The sequence below is a fragment of the Anolis carolinensis genome, chromosome 3 (assembly GCF_035594765.1).
Source record: "Anolis carolinensis isolate JA03-04 chromosome 3, rAnoCar3.1.pri, whole genome shotgun sequence".
Taxonomy (NCBI): domain Eukaryota; kingdom Metazoa; phylum Chordata; class Lepidosauria; order Squamata; family Dactyloidae; genus Anolis; species Anolis carolinensis.
In genome coordinates this window covers 102,507,483-102,534,293 of record NC_085843.1, presented here as the reverse complement: position 1 = coordinate 102,534,293, position 26,811 = coordinate 102,507,483, and the positions used below count along the sequence as shown (strand labels likewise).

The 26,811-nt window shown below is 45.5% G+C and overlaps 1 protein-coding gene and 2 long non-coding RNA genes across 4 annotated transcripts in view; 1 reads left to right on the top strand and 2 right to left on the bottom strand.

Moving 5' to 3' along the window:
- The window catches only part of clcn4 (chloride voltage-gated channel 4), a 64,514-nt gene that overhangs the window by 20,842 nt on the left and 16,861 nt on the right, over nucleotides 1-26,811 (top strand). For both annotated transcript variants that reach the window (XM_062977257.1, XM_003218815.4), the window contains exons 8-9: nucleotides 10,985-11,530; nucleotides 24,482-24,668. In XM_062977257.1, the coding sequence (XP_062833327.1) occupies nucleotides 10,985-11,530; nucleotides 24,482-24,668 (733 nt within the window). The remainder of the gene's footprint in view (nucleotides 1-10,984; nucleotides 11,531-24,481; nucleotides 24,669-26,811) is intronic.
- LOC134298008 (uncharacterized) overlaps nucleotides 1-26,811 on the bottom strand; it is a 69,502-nt gene that overhangs the window by 33,468 nt on the left and 9,223 nt on the right. The gene's annotated exons all lie outside the window — the stretch shown is intronic.
- Nucleotides 13,098-21,199, bottom strand: LOC134298010 (uncharacterized). The gene is made up of 2 exons (XR_010004978.1): nucleotides 19,715-21,199; nucleotides 13,098-13,287 (listed from the first exon to the last, which is right to left on the bottom strand). It is a non-coding gene; the product is annotated as an uncharacterized LOC134298010 (long non-coding RNA).

Genomic DNA, 26,811 nt, shown 5'->3' with positions numbered 1-26,811 from the left:
CCTTAAGGAGACCTGGGGAATCGAGGACAATTTGGAGGCAGCCGGTCACAAACTCCGGCGCCTCCTTCAAGGAGACAGACCCATGTCTCAGTACATAGCCGAGTTCCGCGTGCTGGCCCACAACACCGGCTGGAACGATGTAGCCCTCAGAGGACAATTTCGGGAGGGTCTCAACATTGAAATGCTGGAAGAAATCTCCAAGGTGGATCCTCCCCAGACCCTCGAGGCACTCATTGATCAATGTTTACGGGCTGAAGTCATGATTGCCAACAGGAAACAATGGGTTCGAGGCCAGGGCGGTAGAGCCGGGGCAAAACCCCCCGCTCCCGCCAGTGTTCAGCCACGTCCGGTGTGGAGACCCCCGCCGCCAACCCCATACCCCAGAGGAGGCGAGGAGGTGCCGATGCAGTTGGGCAATGTGCGTCCCAGACTAGATGCCGCCGAGAAGGCCCGTCGTCAACGCTTGAACCTCTGCTGGTACTGCGGGAACGGGGGCCACTTCGCCAGAGAGTGCCCAGCCAAAGGGAAGCCTGCCGCCCGTCTTGCGGCGGCGTCCTCCACGGAGTCGAAGGCGTCTGAGCCGACTGGCACACAGCCGGCGGGGGAAGCCAACGACCGGGTGTAGAGAGGCTCGCCAACCCGGTCAAAAAATCCATCCAAGAGCCGCCAACCGGGGTCCTGTTCCTTCTCGTGGTCACATTATGGTCAGCAAAAAGGGGACCCGTCATGATCCACGCCATGATAGACTCTGGAGCTACCAACAATTTCATCGATAGAGAGTATGCCGACTCTCTGGGATTACAATATCATGATTTCAAGAATGCCCGTGTGGTGCAAGCCATAGACGGCCGTCCCCTCAAGACGGGCCCCGTAAGCCAGTGGTCGGAACCCACCAGGATGTGGATAAGGGAACATATGGAAGAGATTTCCTTCTTTGTTACCGAGGTTCCCCATTTCCCTGTGATTTTGGGAATTCCATGGCTGACACTCCACGACCCTAACATCTCCTGGTCCAACAGAGAACTGCAGTTTGCTTCACCGTACTGCCAAAACCATTGCCTCGTAGCCAAGGTATGCCATGCCACAGACTCCGAGCCCATCATCACCTTGCCAAAGAAGTACTCCGAGTATTGGGATGTATTCAATGAGAAAGAAGCCGAAAAATTACCCCCACATAGACCTTATGACTGTGCCATTGACTTGGTGGAGGGGGCCCCGATCCCGCGAGGGCATCTCTACTCCCTGACTGAACCAGAGCAAGAAGCTCTCAGGGAATTCTTAGAGACAAACCTTCGCAAGGGGTTCATCAGACCCTCTCAATCCCCAGCCGCCTCCCCAGTGATGTTTGTGAAGAAGAAGTCAGGGGAATTACGCTTGGTGGTGGACTACAGAGCATTGAACAATATCACCAAGCGGAACAGCTATCCCCTGCCCTTAATCTCGGATCTACTGGACCGACTTCGAGGAGCCAAGGTCTACACCAAGCTGGATCTTCGGGGGGCTTATAATCTAGTTCGCATCAGAGAAGGGGACGAGTGGAAGACCGCCTTCCAGACTAAATTCGGATTATTCGAGTCCCGAGTTATGAATTTCGGTTTATGCGGAGCTCCCGCAACGTTCCAGCATTTTGTCAACGATATTTTTCAGGACTATCTAGACAGATTCTTGATAATCTACCTGGACGATTTTTTGGTGTTTTCCAGATCACAATCAGAACATGAGAACCACGTCAAAATGGTGTTGCAACGACTGCGGGATCATGGACTTTATGCCAAGCTAGAAAAATGCGCTTTTGATCTACAAGAGGTAGATTTCCTTGGCTACCGCATCTCGCCTCTAGGGCTTTCCATGGATCCAGCCAAAGTTTCAGCAGTATTGGAATGGCGGGCGCCAACTAACAAGAAAGAGGTGCAGCGTTTCTTGGGGTTCGCGAACTACTACCGCAAGTTCATTCCAGATTTTGCCCGCTGGTCCGACCCCATCACTAGCTGCATCCGTGGAAAGCAGCCTTTCCGCTGGACTGATCAAGCAGAGAAAGGGTTCCAGCAACTGAAGAAACTATTCACCTCCCAGCCAATTCTACAGCACCCAAATCCTGGAACCCCTTTTGTGGTGCAAGCGGACGCCTCTGATGTGGCAATTGGGGCTGTACTCTTACAACCGGTGGGAGATCACCTCCACCCCTGTGCCTTTTATTCTCGTCAACTAACCACACCAGAGAGGAATTACACCATTTGGGAAAAAGAACTACTGGCCATAAAGGCAGCCTTTGAAACTTGGAGACATTGGCTAGAAGGGGCCAAATTCCCCATTGAAGTCCACACTGATCATCGTAATCTAGAACATCTAAGAACTGCCCGCAAACTAAATCAGAGGCAGCAACGTTGGGCTTTATTCTTTGAACGTTTCAACTTCCAGATCCATTATGTGACCCCAGCTCAAACCAAGCAAGCAGACGCCCTGTCACGTAAACCGGAATACGCTGCAGGACGCAAGGAGACCTTTGAATCCCAACTGCTACAACCTGAGAACTTTGCCACGCTCACAGTGGGGAACACCAAATCCAGTCCCATTGGTTCAACTTCCCCTACTCCAGGACCCATCTGTGCTCAAGAAATCAGGGCTAGTCAGCAAGCAGATGCCTGGGCGCAGGACCAACTTCGCCAAGGTCTGCATTTTCCCTTTTCGCTTAAAGATGGGCTGCTCTGCTATAGAAATCATGTTTATATCCCACCCGGACCGGGCAGGGAAAAAGCGCTTCGTCTGTGTCATGACTGCAAACCAGCAGGACACTTCGGACTATTTAAAACCATGCATTTGATCCTAAGAGATTTTTGGTGGCCCAAGATCCGCAAGGATGTGGAAAAATATGTCAACACCTGCCCAGTATGCCAGCGCTCCAAGATACGAAGGGAGAAGCCCTCAGGGCTTTTGCACCCCCTTCCTACCCCATCTCGCCCATGGGAAATAATTTCCGCGGATTTCATCACTGACCTACCACCTTCCTGTGGATTCACCACGATCTTAGTGGTGGTGGACCTATTCACCAAGTTAGCCCATTTCATTCCCTGCGAAGGCCTCCCCACGGCCAAAGAAACTGCGGATCTATTTCTTCAGCATGTTTTCAGACTACATGGATTGCCCAAGAGTTTAGTCACAGACCGTGGATCTCAATTCACCTCTCGTTTTTGGAAGGCACTACAAAAACTACTGGGCATAGACTCTCGCTTATCTTCAGCTCATCATCCCCAAACAGATGGGCAAACGGAGCGCACCAATGCCACTTTGGAGCAGTATCTTCGCTGTTATGTAAACTACCAACAGGACAATTGGGCTTCTCTGTTACCACTGTCTGAGTTTGCCTACAATAATGGAGTTCAAGCTTCTACAAAAGAAACGCCGTTCTTTGCAAACTACGGTTTCCATCCACGTTTCTTTCCCCCTGTCATTGAAACTTCAGAAGTTCCCGCAGCAGAGGATTGGCTGCAGGAACTCACAGCGGTGCAACAACTTTTGCTCCAGCAACTGGACCAAGCCAAGGAGGACTATAAACGCCACGCTGACAAACACCGCCAGCCGGGCCCCGAAATCAAGGTAGGAGATCGGGTTTTTCTGTCCACTCGCTTTCTGCCCTCCCACCGCCCATGCCGGAAGTTAGATGCCCGCTTCATTGGCCCCTATCCAGTGGTGGCGCAATTAAACCCCGTGACTTTCAAACTCCAACTTCCGCGTTCAATGCGCATTCACCCAGTGTTTCACCGTTCCCTGCTCCTTCCGGCGGATGGTGTGCGTCCTGATACAGACCAACCGGCCCCCCCTCCTGTTTTGATGAATGGGGAGGAGGAGTTCGAGGTTGAGGACATTTTGGATTCTCGCTTTCATCGCCGCCGCCTACAATATCTCATTGACTGGGTGGGTTTTGGGCCTGAGGAACGCTCTTGGGAAGACGCCTCCACAGTCCATGCTCCTGATCTAACCCGTCGCTTCCATCTGACCTATCCCACCAAACCGCGACCTCGCGCCTCGGGGAGAGGACCCCAGTTTGGGAGGGGCCCTGAGGAGGGGGATAGTGTGATGAACCATGGGCCTTGTAGTCCTGCTCAGGACATTGTAATCCCTGATGAAGATGAAAACTTGGGTTTTTTACCTTCCCAGTCTGAACTGGATTCCTCTCAGCCAGATCCTTCCCAGGCAGATCTGGAAACCTTGCACCTGCAAGAAAGTTGTGCCCCAGAAGTATGTCAAACAACCCCAGAGCCTACTTCTCCCGTGTTCTTGCGCCGGGAGTTTTGTAAACAACAGAGAAGTTTGGATTCAGCTTCGCGCAGGAGTGCGAGGATAGCAGCTAAGAATGTTGCCAATTAACATTGGTTCTCGTGAGAATCTTTAAGGAGTTTAACATCTGGTCTCAGAGTTTAGCTTTCGTTTCTGATTCCCAGAGAACCGCTTTGGTGAGAAAGTTGGACTCTATATAGGTGTTTTGCCCGCGTAGCAACTTCGCGGAGTCAATTCGTCAGCCTACGGAGCGAGTTGTGTCTGGACAGCGCGCTCCGATTCAAGCCTCGCTTCAGCTCAAGCCTTGCCTTGCTATCCAGCCTTCGCCTTGCTTCCCAGCCTTTGTTTACCTACGGACTTTGCCTTGTTTCCCGGGACTAATCCTTGCCTTGTTTCACGGATTTTACCAAGTTATTCCACGGACCTTGTTCTTGTTCTTAGTTACCTTGTTCCACGTTCAAGCCTTGTTTCAAGTATCAAGTTATTTCCTAGCCACGCTCAAGTTTTATGGACTAAGGACCTTGTCATCTCCCCTCACTTTGCTTGGCAAAGTGAGTGTTTCGGTTATTGGATTACAACTTTGGACCTTAATATTTCTTATTGGACATTGCTTTTTTGGACTAATTCTGACCTTTCCTGAAGGGTCTAATTCTGGACTATTTTCTATACTTGTTTTTATTAACTTTATATATTCCTTCAATAAAGATATTAGTTAGATTCTGGCCTCTGTGTATGGTTATTGGTGCCTCTGCCGCCTAGGTCGTGACAGTCACGGGGTTTAATTGCGCCACCACTGGATAGGGGCCAATGAAACGGGCATCTAACTTCCGGCAAGGGCGGTGGGAGGGCAGAAAGCGAGTGGACAGGAAAACCCGATCTCCTACCTTAATTTCGGGGCCCGGCTGGCGATGTTTGTCAGCGTGGCGTTTATAGTCCTCCTTGGCTTGGTCCAGTTGCTGGAGCAAAAGTTGTTGTACCGCTGTGAGTTCCTGCAGCCAATCCTCTGCTGCGGGAACTTCTGAAGTTTCAATGACAGGGGGAAAGAAACGTGGGTGGAAGCCGTAGTTTGCAAAGAACGGCGTTTCTTTTGTAGAAGCTTGAACTCCATTGTTATAAGCAAACTCTGACAGTGGTAACAGAGAAGCCCAATTGTCCTGTTGGTAGTTTACATAACAGCGAAGATACTGCTCCAAGGTGGCATTGGTGCGCTCCGTTTGCCCATCTGTTTGAGGATGATGAGCTGAAGATAAGCGAGAGTCTATGTCCAATAGTTTTTGTAGTGCCTTCCAAAAACGAGAGGTGAATTGAGAACCACGGTCTGTGACTAAACTCTTGGGCAATCCATGTAGTCTGAAAACATGTTGGAGGAATAGATCTGCAGTCTCTTTGGCCGTGGGAAGACCTTCACAGGGTATGAAATGGGCTAACTTGGTGAAAAGGTCCACCACCACTAGGATCGTGGTGAATCCACAGGAAGGTGGTAGGTCAGTGATGAAATCCGCAGAAATTATTTCCCATGGGCGAGATGGGGTAGGAAGGGGATGTAGAAGCCCTGAGGGTTTCTCCCTTCTTATCTTGGAGCGCTGGCATACTGGGCAGGTGTTGACATATTTTTCCACATCTTTGCGGATCTTGGGCCACCAAAAATCCCTTAGGATCAGATGCATGGTTTTAAATAGTCCGAAATGCCCTGCTGGTTTGCAGTCATGACACAGACGAAGCGCTTTTTCCCTGCCCGGTCCGGGTGGGATATAAACATGATTTCTATAGCAAAGTAGTCCATCTTTAAGCGAAAAGGGAAAATGCAGACCTTGACGAAGTTGGTCCTGCGCCCAGGCATCTGCTTGCTGACTAGCCCTGATTTCTTGAGCACAGATGGGTCCTGGAGTAGAGGAAGTTGAACCAATGGGAGTGGATTTGGTGTTCCCCACTGTGAGCGTGGCAAAGTTCTCGGGTTGTAGTAGTTGGGATTCAAAGGTCTCCTTGCGTCCTGCAGCGTATTCCGGTTTACGTGACAGGGCGTCTGCTTGCTTGGTTTGGGCTGGGGTCACATAATGGATCTGGAAGTTGAAACGTTCAAAGAATAAAGCCCAACGTTGCTGCCTCTGATTTAGTTTGCGGGCAGTTCTTAGATGTTCTAGATTACGATGATCAGTGTGGACTTCAATGGGAAATTTGGCCCCTTCTAGCCAATGTCTCCAAGTTTCAAAGGCTGCCTTTATGGCCAGTAGTTCTTTTTCCCAAATGGTGTAATTCCTCTCTGGTGTGGTTAGTTGACGAGAGTAAAAGGCACAGGGATGGAGGTGATCTCCCACCGGTTGTAAGAGTACAGCCCCAATTGCCACATCAGAGGCGTCCGCTTGCACCACAAAAGGGGTTCCAGGATTTGGGTGCTGTAGAATTGGCTGGGAGGTGAATAGTTTCTTTAGTTGCTGGAACCCTTTCTCTGCTTGATCAGTCCAGCGGAAAGGCTGCTTTCCACGGATGCAGCTAGTGATGGGGTCGGACCAGCGGGCAAAATCTGGAATGAACTTGCGGTAATAGTTCGCGAACCCCAAGAAACGCTGCACCTCTTTCTTGTTAGTTGGCGCCCGCCATTCCAATACTGCTGAAACCTTGGCTGGATCCATGGAAAGCCCTAGAGGCGAGATGCGGTAACCAAGGAAATCTACCTCTTGTAGATCAAAGGCGCATTTTTCCAGCTTGGCATAAAGTCCATGATCCCGCAATCGTTGTAACACCATTTTGACGTGGTTCTCATGTTCTGATTGTGATCTAGAAAACACCAAAAAATCGTCCAGGTAGATTATCAAGAACCTGTCTAGATAGTCCTGAAAAATGTCATTGACAAAATGCTGGAACGTTGCGGGAGCTCCGCATAAACCGAAATTCATAACTCGGGACTCGAATAATCCGAATTTGGTCTGGAAGGCGGTCTTCCACTCGTCCCCTTCCCTGATGCGAACTAAGTTGTAAGCCCCCCGAAGATCCAGCTTGGTGTAAACCTTGGCTCCTCGAAGCCGGTCCAGTAGATCCGAGATTAAGGGCAGGGGATAGCTGTTCCGCTTGGTGATATTGTTCAATGCTCTGTAGTCCACCACCAAGCGTAGTTCCCCTGACTTCTTCTTCACAAACATCACTGGGGAGGCGGCTGGGGATTGAGAGGGTCTGATGAATCCCTTGCGAAGGTTTGTCTCTAGGAATTCCCTGAGAGCTTCTTGCTCTGGTTCAGTCAGGGAGTAGAGATGCCCTCGCGGGATCGAGGCCCCCTCCACCAAGTCAATGGCACAGTCATAAGGTCTATGTGGGGGTAATTTTTCGGCTTCTTTCTCATTGAATACATCCCAATACTCGGAGTACTTCTTTGGCAAGGTGATGATGGGCTCGGTGTCTGTGGCATGGCAGACCTTGGCTACGAGGCAATGGTTTTGGCAGTACGGTGAAGCAAACTGCAGTTCTCTGTTGGACCAGGAAATGTTAGGGTCGTGGAGAGTCAGCCATGGAATTCCCAAAATCACAGGGAAATGGGGGACCTCGGTAACAAAGAAGGAAATCTCTTCCATATGTTCCCTTATCCACATCCTGGTGGGTTCCGACCACTGACTTACGGGCCCCGTCTTGAGGGGGCGGCCGTCTATGGCTTGCACCACACGGGCATTCTTGAAATCATGATATTGTAATCCTAGAGAGTCGGCATACTCTCTATCAATGAAATTGTTGGTAGCTCCAGAGTCTATCATGGCGTGGATCATGACGGGTCCCCTTTTTGCTGACCATAATGTGACCACGAGAAGGAACAGGACCCCGGTTGGCGGCTCTTGAATGGATTTTTTGACCGGGTTGGCGAGCCTCTCTACACCCGGTCGTTGGCTTCCCCCGCCGGCTGTGTGCCAGTCGGCTCAGACGCCTTCGTCTCCGTGGAGGACGCCGCCGCAAGACGGGCGGCAGGCTTCCCTTTGGCTGGGCACTCTCTGGCGAAGTGGCCCCCGTTCCCGCAGTACCAACAGAGGTTTAAGCGTTGACGACGGGCCTTCTCGGCGGCATCTAGTCTGGGACGCACATTGCCCAACTGCATCGGCACCTCCTCGCCTCCTCTGGGGTATGGGGTTGGCGGTGGGGGTCTCCACACTGGACGTGGCTGAACGCTGGCGGGAGCGGGGGGTTTTGCCCCGGCTCTACTGCCCTGGCCTCGAACCCACTGTTTCCTGTTGGCAATCATGACTTCAGCCCGTAAACATTGATCAATGAGTGCCTCGAGGGTCTGGGGAGGATCCACCTTGGAGATTTCTTCCAGCATTTCAATGTTGAGACCCTCCCGGAATTGTCCTCTGAGGGCTACATCGTTCCAGCCGGTGTTGTGGGCCAGCACTCGGAACTCGGCTATATACTGAGACATAGGTCTGTCTCCTTGGAAAAGGCGACGGAGTTTGTGACCGGCTGCCTCCAAATTGTCCTCGATTCCCCAAGTCTCCTTGAGGTGGTCCAAGAAGTGTTGCGCTGATCTTAGGTGTGGAGAGGCTTGGTCGAACAGTGCCGTCGCCCAGCTGGCCGCTGGCCCGTCTAGAAGACTGTAAACCCATGCCACTTTGATGTCTTCTTGGGGAAACTCGGCATCACGGGCCTCTAGATAAGCTTGACATTGGCGACGGAAAACATGAACCTTAGAAGCTTCTCCAGTAAACTTGGTAGGCAACGCCATGGCCGGGAGGCGGATTCCGCGCTCCCGCAAGCCCTTTATTTCTCCATCCTGGGCGTTGAGTCTGTCGCGGATGCGATCCACTTCGTCCTTGCTGATGGTGTAGCTCAGTGGCTGCCCACCGGGCACGGTTCCGGTAGACATTCTGGCCGAGGTTAATTGGTGCTTAGGGTGGCGGAGTCAAACTGTCACGACCCAGGCTACAGAGCACCAATAACCATACGCAGAGGCCAGATTCTATCTAATATCTTTATTAAGGAAATATATAAAGTTAGTAAAAGCAAATGTAAAAGATAGTCCAGAAGCAGACCTTTCAGGAAAGGTCAAAATTAGTCCAAGGAAATAATGTCCAATATGAAATATTAAGGTCCAAAGTTGTAATCCAATAACCGAAACACTCACTTTGCCAAGCAAAGTGAGGGGAGATGACAAGGTCCTTTAGTCCATAAACTTGAGCAAGGCTAGGAAATAACTTGATACTTGAAACAAGGCTTAAAACGTGGAACAAGGTAACTAGGAACAAGAACAAGGTCCGTGGAATAACTTGGTAAAATCCGTGGAACAAGGCAAGGATTGGTCCTGGGAAACAAGGCAAAGTCCGTAGGTAAACAAAGGCTGGGAAGCAAGGCGAAGGCTGGATAGCAAGGCAAGGCTTGAGCGAGAGCGAGGCTTGAATCGGAGCGCGCTGTCCAGACACAACCCGCTCCGTAGGCTGACGAATTGACTCCGCGAAGTTACTACGCGGGTAAAACATCTATATAGAGTCTAACTTTCCCACCGAAGCAGTTCTCTGGGAATCAGAAACGAAAGCTAAACTCTGAGACCAGATGTTAAACTCCTTAAAGATTCTCACGAGAAGCAGTCTTAATTGGCTACATTCTTAGCTGCAATCCTCGCACTCCTGCGCGAAGCTGAATCCAAACTTCTCTGTTGTTTACAAAACTCCCGGCGCAAGAACACGGGAGAAGTAGGCTCTGGGCTTGTTTGACATACTTCTGGGAGACAACTTTCTTGCAGGTGCAAGGTTCCCAGATCTGCCTGGGAAAGATCTGGCTGAGAGGAATCCAGTTCAGACTGGGAAGGTAAAAAACCCAAGTTTCCATCTTCATCAGGAATTACAATGTCCTGAGCAGGACTACAAGGCCCATGGATCATCACAAAACTAGTAGTTTGTAACTGAAAGTTCTGGCAAACTCTAAAGCAAAGTCCTCAAAAAGTGACATATAACAAAGTTGGCTTGTCTTAGGGAAGGAACACGCAGGCGGTTTTTTCCAGATCAGTGGTTCCCAACCTTTTTTTGACCACGGACCACTTTGACCAGGAACCACTCACTCTCCAACATTAGTACCAAAAAAGTTACAAATTAGTTTTTGGTCAACTTTAGATTTGGTTTGGTTATTTAGGGTGCTGATTCAGAAAACTGCATTGGATAGACCACATCAGCTCTAGTTTCTGATACAAAACATATGCCATCCAGTAGTCGCCATCTGCTTGCCCATAGAAAACCATATTTAATAATCTAGAGCTGATGTGGTCTATCCAATGCAATTTTCTGAATCAGCACCCCAAATAACTCCAGGAACAGGCCTGAAAACGAAGACACCAAGGCACCCCCACTTCCAGGCACCACATGGAACGGCTCTGCTTAGGGGGAGGGAGGGAGGAGGAAGAGAAGCAGCACTCTTCTTACTATTTGAACATTTAGAATGTAAGTTTTCCTTTCCCTTTGACAACATAAATACATTATTATTTTTGTCCACTGACACTCCAAAAATGTTTTCAGATTTGTAACAGTCCATCTTTCCTACGTATATCTCAAGTGAATATTTCATAGAATCACAGAGTTAGAAGAGACCTCACAGGGCATCCAGTCCAACCCCCTGCCAAGAAGCAGGAAAATCACATTCAAAGCATAATTTTGTAAATAATGGAGATAGATGTGTTCTACAAGCTACTGTGATGCATGATTTATTCCAGGGAAATGGTTCAGTTGTTATTTATTGTTTCTTTCAGGTCAGCTATTATTTCCCATTGAAGACTCTCTGGAGATCCTTTTTTGCAGCTCTTGTTGCAGCCTTTACTCTGAGATCCATCAATCCATTTGGAAACAGCCGCCTGGTCCTTTTCTATGTGGAGTATCATACACCTTGGTACATGGCTGAACTTTTCCCTTTCATTCTGCTTGGAGTTTTTGGAGGGTTGTGGGGGACCCTTTTTATCCGATGCAATATTGCATGGTGCAGGAGGCGTAAAACCACTAGACTTGGGAAGTATCCAGTCTTGGAGGTCATTGCAGTGACAGCTATCACTGCTATTATTGCCTATCCGAATCCATACACTCGGAGGAGCACCAGCGAGCTCATCTCAGAACTGTTCAATGATTGTGGAGCTCTGGAGTCCTCACAGCTCTGTGACTACATCAATGACCCCAATATGACCAGACCTGTGGATGATATCCCTGACAGACCAGCTGGTATAGGGGTCTACATGGCAATGTGGCAGTTAGCCCTGGCTCTGGTTTTCAAAATCATCATCACAATATTTACCTTTGGCATGAAGGTAAGTTAGAGAATGGAGTTGCAAATCATTTTCAATTGTTTACAATTTTGGATTTAATTTAAAAGCAGGTATAACACACACACACACACACACACACACACACACACACACACACATTCTCCATACCCAAAAAGCTGGTTATATCTGAGAGAGTACTGAGCACCTTAATCTTCCTTCTTGTTTACAAGTTCCACTCAGTGCACTTTGCCCAGCTCATTTTATGTTTTTATTGCTGTGTTTCTCTTGTGTTTTATAATGATCGTGATTTTTAATGCCTTTTAAATTTACTTATGTGTTTTTGTAAAACCGTATGCTGTATGCTGGTTTTATATCTGTAAGCCGCCCCGAGTCCCTCTGGGGAGATAGTGGCGGGGTACAAAAATATAATAATAATAATAATAATAATAATAATAATAATAATAATAATAATAATTATTATTATTATTATTATTAATTGTGATTCTGTGATAGACTACAGACTTTGCATTCAAAGACTGGTTTAAAGCCCTGTGTAGCCACTGCAATCAGTGCAGACCAACTATATTGGGGATATTTAGACCCATAGACATTCTGCACTACTACTCCAGAAATTACTATTAGCCTTACTTGATAGGGCTTCCGAAACTTGAGCAGCATTTCTTTTCAGGGATTCCAGTTAACTAATATTTCACGGCAACCAAAATTGGATGCCTTTCAGGTGTCCTTTTGCAGGAACCTTGAAAGGAGAGTTGATTCTAATCTCCTTGAGGTACTAACTACATTCACACATTCAGTTATCTCTTTCCAGTTGTTGTTTCTGCTGAATGGTAGATTAAAGGATTTTAAAATTAACAGAGGTCAAAATGTATGGCCCTTGTATGTATGGAGAATAAAAAATGGATTCTGACATTCAATTGCTCCATTACGCCAGTAATTTCACATTTTCTAGTTTGCACAGTAAGGATGAAGGAAGGAAAACAAAATCCTCCAGCTCTGAGCAGACTATTTCCTCAATACAATACCTCACTTTCTCCATGGCCACTGTATCCACATTCTTTGTCTTCCTGTCAGGACTATCTGTGCTAACATATTTCTACTGGTGTAGTACACCAAAACAAGTATGGCCTTGCTCTCAAGTATATAGAAGAATCAGTAGTGTCAATCCTTTTATTAATATATTTCCGTATGTTTACATTATACAACAATAACAACTTGATACCACTCTAACTGCCATGCCTCCATCCTATAAAATTCTGGGATTTAGAATTCTTTATTAACGCACTGTAGTTGAGACCCCAAAGCCTGAGATTCTGTGAGGGTAGACCCATTGCAAATAACATGGTATCAAACTGGTTATATAGTGCAAATATAATCTGCAAGTCTTATTGTTTTGAGTTGCACAATCATTCCAATGCAAGGTATTGATTGTTATATTATGTGCAGTGAAAACTCTCATCATCATCATCATCATCATCATCATCATCATTATCATCATCATCACAGTCACCATTACTTTTATCATCATCCATGTATATAGTGCAATCGATGTAGATGACACTTTGAAAGTAAAACAGCCAAAACCAGAGGATCCTGCTGAAGGCATTCAATCTAGATTTTATTTATATACAGAGACACACAGAGAGTAAAGAAATAATAAAACCGCAAACCAATACAATACCACCCTAAACCAAATCATCCAGATACAATGCAAAAATGCAGTTCTCGAATTCTCTGAATGTAAGGTATGCAACCACATGGGACCTTCTCTTAAACCCAACCTGTCAGGACCCAGGCTGCAAAGGCACCAATAACCAAACACAGAGGCCAGAATCTAACTAATATCTTTATTGAAGGAATATATAAAGTTAATAAAAGCAAGTATATGAAATAGTCCAAAAGCAGACCTTTCAGGAAAGGTCTAAATTAGCCCAAAAAAAGCGATGTCCAATATGAAATATTAAGGTCCAAAGTTGTAATCCAATAACCGAAACACTCACTTTGCCAGGCAAAGTGAGGGGAGATGACAAGGTCCTTTAGTCCATAAACTTGAGCAAGGCTAGGAAATAACTTGATACTTGAAACAAGGCTTAAAACGTGGAACAAGGTAACAAGGAACAAGAACAAGGTCCGTGGAAAAACTTGGTAAAATCCGTGATACAAGGCAATGTTTAGTCCTGGGAAACAAGCAAGGTCCGTAGGTAAACAAAGGCAATAACAGAAGCGAAGGCTGGAAAGCAGGGCAAGGCTTGAGCAGGAGCGAGGCTTGAAACGGAGCGCGCTGTCCAGACACAACTCGCTCCGGAGGTTGACGAATTGACTCCGCGAAGTTACTTCGCGGGTAAATCACCTATATAGAGTCTAACTTTCCCGCCGAAGCAGTTCTCTGGGAACCAGAAACGAAAGCTAATCTTTGAGACCAGATGTTTGACTCCTTAAGAATTCTCACGAAAAAGCAGACTTAATTGGCTGAATTCTTGGCTGCTATCCTCGCACTCCTGCGCGAAGCAGCTTCCAAACCTCTCTGTTGTTTACAAAACTCATGGCGGGAGAACACAGGAGAAGTGGGCTCCGGATTTGTTTGACATACTTCTGGGTCACAACTCTCTTGCAGGTGCAAGGTTCCCAGATCTGCCTGGGAAAGATCTGGCTGAGAAGATTCCAGTTCAGACTGGGAAGGTAAAAAACCCAAGTTTTCTTCATCATCAGGCATTACAGTGTCATAAGCAGGACTACAAGGCCCATGAGTCATCACACTATCCCCCTCCTCAGGGCCCCTCCCAAACTGGGACTCTCTCCCCGAAGCGCGAGGCCGCGGTTTGGTGGGATAGGTCTGATGAAAGCGACGGGTTAGATCAGGAGCGTGAACTGTGGAGGCGTCTTCCCAAGAGCGCTCCTCAGGGCCAAAACCCACCCAGTCAATGAGATATTGCAGGCGGCGGCGGTGAAAGCGAGAATCTAAAATGTCCTCAACCTCGAACTCCTCCTCCCCATTCATCAAAACAGGAGGGGGAGCCGGTTGGTCTGTATCAGGACGCACACCATCCGCCGGAAGGAGCAGGGAACGGTGAAACACTGGGTGGGTGCGCATTGAACGCGGAAGTTGGAGTTTGAAAGTCACGGGGTTTAATTGCGCCACCACTGGATAAGGGCCAATGAAACGGGCATCTAACTTCCGGCAAGGGCGGTGGGAGGGCAGAAAGCGAGTGGACAGGAAAACCCGATCTCCTACCTTGATTTCGGGGCCCGGCTGGCGATGTTTGTCAGCGTGGCGTTTATAGTCCTCCTTGGCTTGGTCCAGTTGCTGGAGCAAAAGTTGTTGTACCGCTGTGAGTTCCTGCAGCCAATCCTCTGCTGCGGGAACTTCTGAAGTTTCAATGACAGGGGGAAAGAAACGTGGGTGGAAGCCGTAGTTTGCAAAGAACGGCGTTTCTTTTGTAGAAGCTTGAACTCCATTGTTATAAGCAAACTCTGACAGTGGTAACAGAGAAGCCCAATTGTCCTGTTGGTAGTTTACATAACAGCGAAGATACTGCTCCAAGGTGGCATTGGTGCGCTCCGTTTGCCCATCTGTTTGAGGATGATGAGCTGAAGATAAGCGAGAGTCTATGCCCAATAGTTTTTGTAGTGCCTTCCAAAAACGAGAGGTGAATTGAGATCCACGGTCTGAGACTAAACTCTTGGGCAATCCATGTAGTCTAAAAACATGTTGAAGGAATAGATCTGCAGTCTCTTTGGCCGTGGGGAGACCTTCACAGGGTATGAAATGGGCTAACTTGGTGAAAAGGTCCACCACCACTAGGATCGTGGTGAATCCACAGGAAGGTGGTAGGTCAGTGATGAAATCCGCAGAAATTATTTCCCATGGGCGAGATGGGGTAGGAAGGGGATGTAGAAGCCCTGAGGGTTTCTCCCTTCTTATCTTGGAGCGCTGGCATACTGGGCAGGTGTTGACATATTTTTCCACATCTTTGCGGATCTTGGGCCACCAAAAATCCCTTAGGATCAGATGCATGGTTTTAAATAGTCCGAAATGCCCTGCTGGTTTGCAGTCATGACACAGACGAAGCGCTTTTTCCCTGCCCGGTCCGGGTGGGATATAAACATGATTTCTATAGCAAAGCAGTCCATCTTTAAGCGAAAAGGGAAAATGCAGACCTTGACGAAGTTGGTCCTGCGCCCAGGTATCTGCTTGCTGACTAGCCCTGATTTCTTGAGCACAGATGGGTCCTGGAGTAGAGGAAGTTGAACCAATGGGAGTGGATTTGGTGTTCCCCACTGTGAGCGTGGCAAAGTTCTCGGGTTGTAGTAGTTGGGATTCAAAGGTCTCCTTGCGTCCTGCAGCGTATTCCGGTTTACGTGACAGGGCGTCTGCTTGCTTGGTTTGGGCTGGGGTCACATAATGGATCTGGAAGTTGAAACGTTCAAAGAATAAAGCCCAACGTTGCTGCCTCTGATTTAGTTTGCGGGCAGTTCTTAGATGTTCTAGATTTCGATGATCAGTGTGGACTTCAATGGGAAATTTGGCCCCTTCTAGCCAATGTCTCCAAGTTTCAAAGGCTGCCTTTATGGCCAGTAGTTCCTTTTCCCAAATGGTGTAATTTCTCTCTGGTGTGGTTAGTTGACGGGAGTAAAAGGCACAGGGATGAAGGTGGTCTCCCACCGGTTGTAAGAGTACAGCCCCAATTGCCACATCCGAGGCGTCCGCTTGCACAACAAAAGGGGTTCCAGGATCTGGGTGCTGTAGAATTGGCTGGGACGTGAATAATTTTTTTAGTTGCTGAAACCCTTTCTCTGCTTGATCAGTCCAGCGGAAGGGCTGTTTTCCACGGATGCAGCTAGTGATTGGGTCAGACCAGCGGGCAAAATCTGGAATGAACTTGCGGTAATAGTTCGCGAACCCCAAGAAACGCTGCACCTCTTTCTTGTTAGTTGGCGCCCGCCATTCCAATACTGCTGAAACCTTGGCTGGATCCATGGAGAGCCCTAGAGGCGAGATACGGTAACCAAGGAAATCTACCTCTTGTAGATCGAAAGCGCATTTTTCCAACTTGGCATAAAGTCCATGATCTCGCAAACGTTGTAACACCATTTTGACGTGGTTCTCATGTTCTGATTGTGATCTAGAAAACACCAAAAAATCGTCCAGGTAGATTATCAAGAACCGATCTAGATAGTCCTGAAAAATATCATTGACAAAATGCTGGAACGTTGCGGGGGCTCCGCATAATCCATAATTCATAACTCGGGACTCGAATAATCCGAATTTAGTCTGAAAGGCAGTCTTCCACTCGTCCCCTTCTCTGATGCGAACTAGATTATAAGCCCCTCGAAGATCCAGCTTGGTGTAGACCTTGGCTCCTCGAAGTCGGTCCAGTAGATCCGAGATTAAGGGCAGGGGATAACTGTTCCGCTTGGTGATATTGTTCAATGCTCTGTAGTCCACCACCAAGCGTAATTCCCCTGACTTCTTCTTCACAAACATCACTGGGGAGGCGGCTGGGGATTGAGAGGGTCTGATGAATCCCTTGCGAAGGTTTGTCTCTATGAATTCCCTGAGAGCTTCTTGCTCCGGTTCAGTCAGGGAGTATAGGTGCCCTCGCGGGATCGGGGCCCCCTCCACCAAGTCAATGGCACAGTCATAAGGTCTATGTGGGGGTAATTTCTCGGCTTCTTTTTCATTGAATACATCCCAATACTCGGAGTACTTCTTGGGCAGGGTGATGATGGGCTCGGTCTCTGTGGCATGGCAGACCTTGGCTACGAGGCAATGGTTTTGGCAGTACTTTGAAGCAAACTGCAGTTCTCTGTTGGACCAGGAGATGTTTGGGTCGTGGAGAGTCAGCCACGGGATTCCCAAAATCACAGGGAAATGGGGAACCTCGGTAACAAAGAAAGAAATCTCTTCCATATGTTCCCTTATCCACATCCTGGTGGGTTCTGACCACTGGCTTACGGGCCCCGTCTTGAGGGGGCGGCCGTCTATGGCTTGCACCACACGGGCATTCTTGAAGTCATGATATTGTAATCCCAGAGAGTCGGCATACTCTCTGTCAATGAAGTTGTTGGTGGCTCCGGAGTCTATCATGGCGTGGATCATGACGGGTCCCCTTTTTGCTGACCGTAAGGTGACCACTAGAAGGAACAGGACCCCGGTTGGCGGCTCTTGAATGGGTTTTCTGACCGGGTTGGCGAGCCTCTCTACGCCCGGTCGTTGGCTTCCCCCGCCGGCTGTGTGCCAGCCGCCTCAGACGCCTTCGTCTCCGTGGAGGACGCCGCCGCAAGACGGGCGGCGGGCTTCCCTTTGGCTGGACACTCTCTGGCGAAGTGGCCCCCATTTCCGCAATACCAGCAGAGATTTAAGCGTTGGCGACGGGCCTTCTCGGCGGCATCTAACCTGGGTCGCACGTTGCCCAACTGCATCGGCACCTCCTCGCTCCCTCTGGGGTATGGGGTTGGTGGTGGGGGTCTCCACACTGGACGCGGCTGGACGCTGGCGGGAGCGGGGGGTTTTGCCCCAGTTCTACCGCTCTGACCACGTACCCATTGTTTCCTGTTGGCAATCAAGACTTCAGCCCGTAAACATTGGTCAATGAGTGCTTCGAGGGACTGGGGAGGGTCCACCTTGGAGATTTCTTCCAGCATTTCAATGTTGAGACCCTCCCGAAATTGCCCCCTGAGGGCTACATCGTTCCAGCCGGTGCTGTGGGCCAGCACTCGGAACTCAGCTATGTACTGAGACATGGGTCTGTCTCCTTGAAAGAGGCGCCGGAGTTTATGGCCGGCTGCCTCCAAATTGTCCTCGATTCCCCAGGTCTCCTTAAGGTGATCCAAGAAGCGTTGCGCTGTTCTTAGGTGGGAAGAGGCTTGATCGAATAGGGCCGTCGCCCAGCTGGCCGCTGGTCCGTCTAGAAGGCTGTAAACCCACGCCACCTTGATGTCTTCTTGGGGAAACTCGGCGGCACGGGCCTCTAGGTAAGCCTGGCACTGGCGGCGGAAAACTTGGACCTTGGAAGCTTCTCCAGAAAACTTAGTTGGCAACGCCATGGCCGGGAGGCGGACTCCGCGCTCCCTCAATCCTTTTATTTCTCCATCCTGCGCGTTGAGTCTGTCACGGATGCGATCCACTTCATCTTTGCTGATGGTGTAGCTGAGCGGCTGCCCAGCCGGCGCGGCTCCGGTCGACATTCTGGCCTTGGTTAATTGGTGCTTATGGGCGCGGAGTCAAACTGTCAGGACCCAGGCTGCAAAGGCACCAATAACCAAACACAGAGGCCAGAATCTAACTAATATCTTTATTGAAGGAATATATAAAGTTAATAAAAGCAAGTATATGAAATAGTCCAAAAGCAGACCTTTCAGGAAAGGTCTAAATTAGCCCAAAAAAAGCGATGTCCAATATGAAATATTAAGGTCCAAAGTTGTAATCCAATAACCGAAACACTCACTTTGCCAGGCAAAGTGAGGGGAGATGACAAGGTCCTTTAGTCCATAAACTTGAGCAAGGCTAGGAAATAACTTGATACTTGAAACAAGGCTTAAAACGTGGAACAAGGTAACAAGGAACAAGAACAAGGTCCGTGGAAAAACTTGGTAAAATCCGTGATACAAGGCAATGTTTAGTCCTGGGAAACAAGCAAGGTCCGTAGGTAAACAAAGGCAATAACAGAAGCGAAGGCTGGAAAGCAGGGCAAGGCTTGAGCAGGAGCGAGGCTTGAAACGGAGCGCGCTGTCCAGACACAACTCGCTCCGGAGGTTGACGAATTGACTCCGCGAAGTTACTTCGCGGGTAAATCACCTATATAGAGTCTAACTTTCCCGCCGAAGCAGTTCTCTGGGAACCAGAAACGAAAGCTAATCTTTGAGACCAGATGTTTGACTCCTTAAGAATTCTCACGAAAAAGCAGACTTAATTGGCTGAATTCTTGGCTGCTATCCTCGCACTCCTGCGCGAAGCAGCTTCCAAACCTCTCTGTTGTTTACAAAACTCATGGCGGGAGAACACAGGAGAAGTGGGCTCCGGATTTGTTTGACATACTTCTGGGTCACAACTCTCTTGCAGGTGCAAGGTTCCCAGATCTGCCTGGGAAAGATCTGGCTGAGAAGATTCCAGTTCAGACTGGGAAGGTAAAAAACCCAAGTTTTCTTCATCATCAGGCATTACAGTGTCATAAGCAGGACTACAAGGCCCATGAGTCATCACACAACCAGACCGTAAATCCTTTTGGTCAGGTACTGTTGACAGCGACAGGCAGCAGCTTTCCAGGTTTCATGCTTGATTTGTTTCTTGCTATAACAATAGATGGTAGAGATCTGCTGCATCCAAAGTGGATCCTTTAGTTATGGCCGTTCTCTGTGGGAGTATTAATGCCAGTGTAAGCTTTCTCCTTTTCTGTGTACCCATTGACAAAGGTACAGAGTTAAAGTTCAGACATAAGAACACTGCTCTCAAATAATGTAATTTGAACAGTCCAGGACCTCCCCATTAATCATAATGAGATGGCAGGATTTTGGCGAGGCTCAGTGACGCCCTTTTATAGGCGCTTCTACTAGCTGCTTAATTTTTTTCTAAATTCCTGGATTGAAAAGAAAATGTATGAGCTGCTGACAAGAAGTGGAGTTGTTGCATTTACTGACCAATGGCAACTTAATCAGTTTGTCATGCCATTGGCAAAACTACACTGGAAGTATTTTAATTTTTGTTTTGGGTGGTTTCCAGGGGCTGGAAAGTTGGACACAGCTGCTCTAAATGTTTGATAGTACATGAAGTCTCATATATAATGACAATTTTTAATATAAATGATCATGGTGCTCTCCTTATTGCCCTTTTTGAAGGTTTTCTTTTTTGTCTCAAAGCTGTGTCCCCATCAATTTGAAAAAGTGTGTAGTCGAGTATTAGTAATACATTGAACAAAGGAATAATGGCACCTGGCTCCGATCATTCAGTGTGGAAGTCCATTCACTGCTGCTGCCTTTATTGTTTTGTTTACCAGTCCTAAACCCAGATAGAAATTATGATTTACCACTAACCCAGACCAGTTTTCATTATATCTCCTTCAAAAATAATACACATGAGATCAGCACTTCAGTTGACCATGAGCATTTCACAAGTTAAGACAAAACCAGGAAAGAAGAAGTCAAAGTAAAAGTAAATCCTGTTTTGTAGGAAGAATTCGTTCTTACATCTTTTAGGCTCCTGGGCTATGCTGAATCAAGTTGTTAAAAAGTATTCTTATTCAAAAGATACAAAAGTACATTACATTTTACTGCAAACGTGAGGCAAGAAAGCAGGTTTAAATTTAAGTTCTCCTCAATTGTCCTCACAACATACAGAAGACTTCCTATCAGCTAGTAGCATTATGAGACCTTTTGTGTGATGTTTAGTGATGAGAGACTACATAAATGTCCAGATCCAGATGGAGACATATGTTTCTGCAAGATACCTATGTACCACATATGCCTTCCAGTCCCAGAGTATCATGGGAAAAAGCTATGAGGCAGCAGCAGCCAGACAGCAACCCATTAATGATAATCTCATCTGCTAATTTCTGATCCATGACACTTTTGCATGCTATTTCTACCTCAGTCTGCAAATCTTAAAGAAATAAACATAAATATGTTTGTGTTGTCAAAGGCTTTCATGGCCGGGATCACAGGGTTGTTGTGTGTTTTCCGAGCTGTATGGCCATGTTCCAGAAGTATTCTCTCCTGATGTTTTGCCCACATCTATGGCAGGCATCCTCAGAGGTTGTGAGGTATATGGGAAAAACTAAGAAAGGAAGGTTTAAATATCCGTGGAAAATCCAGGTTGAGAGAAGTCAGCCATAGCAGAGCACTTGATGAACCAACCTGGACACAATATATTATTTGAGAACACAGTAATGCTGGACCAATCTATCATGTCAGACTACACAGAGAAGCCATTGAAATGCACAAGCATGTGGACAATTTCAACAGAAAGGAGGAAACCATGAAAATGAACAAAATCTGGCTACCAGTATTAAAAAACTCAAAAATCAGAACAGTAAATAAGAAGCAACACTCTGAAAATAGAGGAGTTCCAGACATGAATCAATTAGGGGCAGCTAATGACTCTGAACAGAGGATTCCCCCAGGCAGGAAGAAGCCAGGAGATGAAGATATTCAATGCTAATTAAGGTGATTAATTACAACATTCACACTGGCCTCCAACTGACCAGAGTTTTTCTCTCATCCTGGACTTTCCACAGATATATAAACCTTCCTATTTTAGTTTTCTCATATACTTCACAACCTCTGAGGATGCCTGCCATAGATGAGGCAAAACATCAGGAGATAATACTTCTGGAACATGGCCATACAGCCCGGAAAACACACAACAACCCCATAAATATATAGTTTTTGAATTTCTTTCCTGCTAAAATATGTTTCCCAGAGAAATGGAGGCTATACACTATGCTTCTCTTGCTGTAGTGAGTGGTGGTTTGATTGCACGACAGGCGAGGAAGGCAGTAATTCATGAAGCTCTTGACAAGCTTCAATGTGGGAATGAACCGCCTGATTTCACCTGTGAAAACTCAGCCTCCTTGTTAACATTTTTATACTGTGTTTGACATGTAATTCAAATCCAATCTAAATTATAGAGAAACGGGTGGTAATAGAGTTGTAAAGTACGCCAATGACAGGGGCTCATTTTTAGATGTTTTAAGATGATGATATATTCTTCTTACCCATAATACATAAATCATGAGCAGATTCTACCAACGAGCAGAGAAAAATATATGCATATTTGGAGAATTATAAAAAGAATGTGAAAATGTGCTCTAAATAAGTATAGAGGAATAAATTTGGTGGCAATGTCCAAATGAGATTAGATAAAGCTAAAATATTTTCATGGAAATCTTAATTGCAAATATGTAGGGGAGCATTATTGAAAAAACCAAGCAAATACCAAAGACTGAAAGCACAAGGGAATTGTATAGGGATGCTGGGAAATGTCATTTTATGGGGCGACCTACTTTTAAATGAATATAATAGCAAATTACTAACTTTCAGTGCATCACTTATTTGTTTCCTTTGCATTACATGGCTTTAATAAAACCACTGGAATAAAATACAACTATCTTTCAGATTGTACACCTTTAGATTTTGCAATGCAGTTCTTGTTTCCCACATATGTATCGTATGGGAGGTACATATTTTAGGAGGAATCCATAAAAACATGTCTGTTTTAGCAGAAAGATCATACCATTTAAATGTTCTTTTGTGCATTTTTAAAATAACAGAAAACAAATTTAATATACTTCTAGTATATATACACCCATTTAATGTGAAAACAGACTAATTTATCAATTCTTAAGAGTTGTCAAATAAAGTCAGATTCTGTGAGGAAATTTTAGGTTGAATTTACTTACAGAAAAAAGACAAAGTATGTTATTCTGATAATATTTTTCTTATGAATGTGCCTTATGTGACTGGATTTATTTTTCATCACACTTGATGAAAAAGAATTTTAGTCTGTGAATGCTTTTAACACAGTATATTGGCCAATCTTTCTAGTGCAAGGGGATTATTTTGTATTCGTAGGGCAACAAACTATTGTTTTCAGATGTATTGCATCTAGAGGAAGAACTGTAAATATATATATAGATGGGGGCATCGTCACAAGAAATGTTAATTACCTAACTGTGTGAAACTATACACTTAGCATGTGTTTGATAGTCTGAACAGGACCTCAAGGTGCAAATTTATTGACATCTATGAACATTTATTGCCACATATTAAATTTCCCCTGAGACTTTTCCATGGTCAAGTTTTCTAATATCATAAAAATTCATGCTTTAGGTCTGTTCAGGCCATCAGTTGTTGCTAGTTGGTTTGCAAAAATCTATTGGATTTGTGGAGCCAGTAGAATACATAGATATTAAAATAATTTGTGGAGCCTGTAGAAAACATAGCTATTACAATAATTTCATATATGACATTCACATTTTCAGACATTTCTGAATAAATAGAAAATTGTTCTCATAAAAATGTCATGAAAATGGAGTAACCATTATGCACCTTTGCTATAGTTACAGGTCTAGAATAGATGAATGGGTAATGGAATATAGCCAGATTGGCAGAATGAAAATTAAGAACATACAAAAGAAAACACATTTGGGATGCATCAGATAGGTAGACATAATTAGCTCTAACCAGACAGAGATGAGAGGAGATTCAGGAGGCAGACAGATGCATGCATAATTATGACCACAAACTGGAAAAGTTACTTTTTTGGATAAGAATTCCTAGAATCTCCCAGCAAGTGTGATTGGTAGAAGATTTTAACACTAGCCTGTCTGTATAATCCTATTTTACTATCCCTGAGACACCATGGATTTAAAAAGAGTGCTTCCTTTATTACAACCACACAATATTCCTGAGCTGCCATATGTGTCTGTATGTCTGTACCTTCAAGTCACTTATCAACATATGGCAGCACCATGAATTTAATAGACTTTTTTAAAGCAAGGAATATTCAGAGTTGGTTTTGCTATTTTATCCCTCTAAAATATTGTTGATAGCATCTGGTACTCCTTGTGGTCCCCCATCCAAGTACTAACATACAAAAATTAAAATTAGATTTTGCATGTTTAGGAGCAGGCCAACCTAGTCAGCTTTTAAAGGGAATCCTATAATGAGAGAGCAGCCACTGAAAAAGCTGTTTTCCACGCCTTCACCAATTGGACCTGTTATGGTGGCAGGATCAAGAGAAAGACTTCGCCTCAGGAATTTAAGATTGTACAGATTCTAGTAAAGTAAAGCTTTTCCTATTTAAAAAGTACTCAACATTTTGAGATCTAGATAGCAGTGTGAAATAATTGGTATTGCATAGATAACCATTAGAAGCAACCTGTTAATTATTCAGTTGTATGTTTATGAGAAGATTTAAAATTGTCCTCATGTGACATGGTCTTTTAAGAATCTCACTTTCCCCCTTGTCTTGATATTGAGATTCCTTCAGGTCTCTTTATACCCAGTATGGCAGTAGGAGCTATAGCTGGCAGAATAGTCGGAATAGGAGTGGAGCAGCTGGCCTACCATCACCATGACTGGATCATCTTCAGAAACTGGTGTAGACCAGGAGCCGATTGTGTTACTCCAGGACTTTACGCCATGGTGGGAGCTGCAGCCTGTTTAGGTACAATATGGGATGTTCATTGTTGTGTGATCTGCAATATTGAAATGCATTGCTAATCTGATATGCTTACTGTTTCTTAGGCATCATCTACCCTGACCATTTAATGCAGTTTAAAGCTAGCTTGCAATTGTGATGGCTAGACAGCAAACTCCCACAAAAGTGAATTAAAAGAAATCCCTTAATATGCACCAGTGCTTTGTGGTTTATGTAATCACCATCTGAGCCTCAAGCTGGTTCAAGGATTTCCTACATAATCATCTGCATAGCGAAATCACCTTCTTCAATACTGGTTTTAAACTGACTTGATTGGTCAGTGTAGAAAGGGATAAACGTGCCAAGAGGAAAGTGTGTCAAGCAAACCCTTGTTGTGACTACTTTCCATCTCGAAATCTATGTCCTCACTAAGAAAGACCATGTGGATCCAGAATAGGTCTCTACAGTCAATTATGAACCCACTGCCACGATTTTACCCTTGGAAGACAATCACGCTCAGAAAAATTTGGCTTGTTATGGAAACAAGGATTGGTGATAAAGCTTCAGTTGAGACACCTTTTCCCCATGATAACTCTTTCAGGAATGAATTTCCCTTTCATGATTTATTTTTTATTTTATTTTATTTTATTTATTTATTTATAATAATTTATTGTTATTATACTGTTGTATCGGGCAAGGCCCCATGTAAGCCACCCCGAGTCCCTTCGGGGAGATGGGGCGGGGTATAAAAATAAAGTTATTATTATTATTATTATTATTATTATTATTATTATTATTATTATTATTATTACTTATTATTATTTCTCTCACTTCCTGTTGTCTCACCCCGATTTGAAACTATGAGTCACTTGTAAGTTGGATGTTTGTAATTCAGGGACTGTGTGTAGAGCCCTTGGATTACTCCAGATTTCTTAGATTAGTGCATGAAATGATATTTAATAAGATGAAATCATATATTGCTAAAAATAAAACCACTGGATAAGTTACAAGTCCTAGGATTCCAGGTTGCTATGCTGGGCAAATAATTCCTAATACTTCAGTTCACCATATAATGTTTTCCAGCTCTCTGATACAATGATTATTATAGCCCATCACTAGTCAACTGTGACATACTATCCCATCATGATTTGTTGTTACATGCCTTGAAATTGACTGACGTGAAGCAACACTATCACAGGATTTTCTAGATAAGGTATATTTCTTACTGACTTCCGTTAAAGTCAAGAGACTTGCCCAAGGTCACCCAGTGGGTTTCCATGGCTGAGTGAGAATTTGAATGTTGGTCTCCCAAAGTCCAAAGACTCAAGGCACTGCAATATACTATATAGTGTGTGTGTGTGTGTGTATACACACAATATACTCATCTTGATAGTGAAACAAAACTGTCTCTAATTATCTAGCCGATCAGTTAAAGTCAACTGAATTTTTGTCAGTTGAAGCACTACATAGTTTGGTGAACATATAACATGAAGCCCTCCAGTTATTGTTGAACTGTAAGCCCTACCAGCCAGCTGTCAATGTTGGGAAATGCTGTGGGCTACAGTCCAGTAACATCTGAAGAAGAACATGTTTCCTATCCCTGCTTCACACACACAATATAGACAGTTGAACATCTTTATCGCTGTTCTGTATTCTGTGTATGCATTTTCAAGTCCTGTCAACTTCTAGCAACCACATGGATTTCATAGGATTTTAAAGACAAAGGATATTCAGAGGTGGTTTTGCCATCTCTTTCCTCTGAATTATAGCACCTGGTATTCATTGGTGATCTTCTATCCAAGTGCTAACCAGTGTTGACCATGCTCAGCATCCAAAATCAAACAGGACCAAGTGCCTTTAGGGAAATTGAAATATAAGATTAATTTGCTTCTTCCTTCAACAGTCTGCATGCCAAATGATATGCTATAATCATATTATCATGAACTGAAGCTAGATACCATCTGGCTTTTAATGCCAAGGGAGAATAGCCATACTTTTCACATGTTACAGTGTGCAACTATTTTGCATGGATCTTAAACAGAGTGTGTTACACTTCCATAAACTCCAAATTTTGAAATGATTGTGTTAAAGTCTTCAGTGAGAGGGAAGGTTGTATTTCTGTTATATTTCTGTATTTCATCCTAGCTTCCTATTATTCCTGATAACAAGC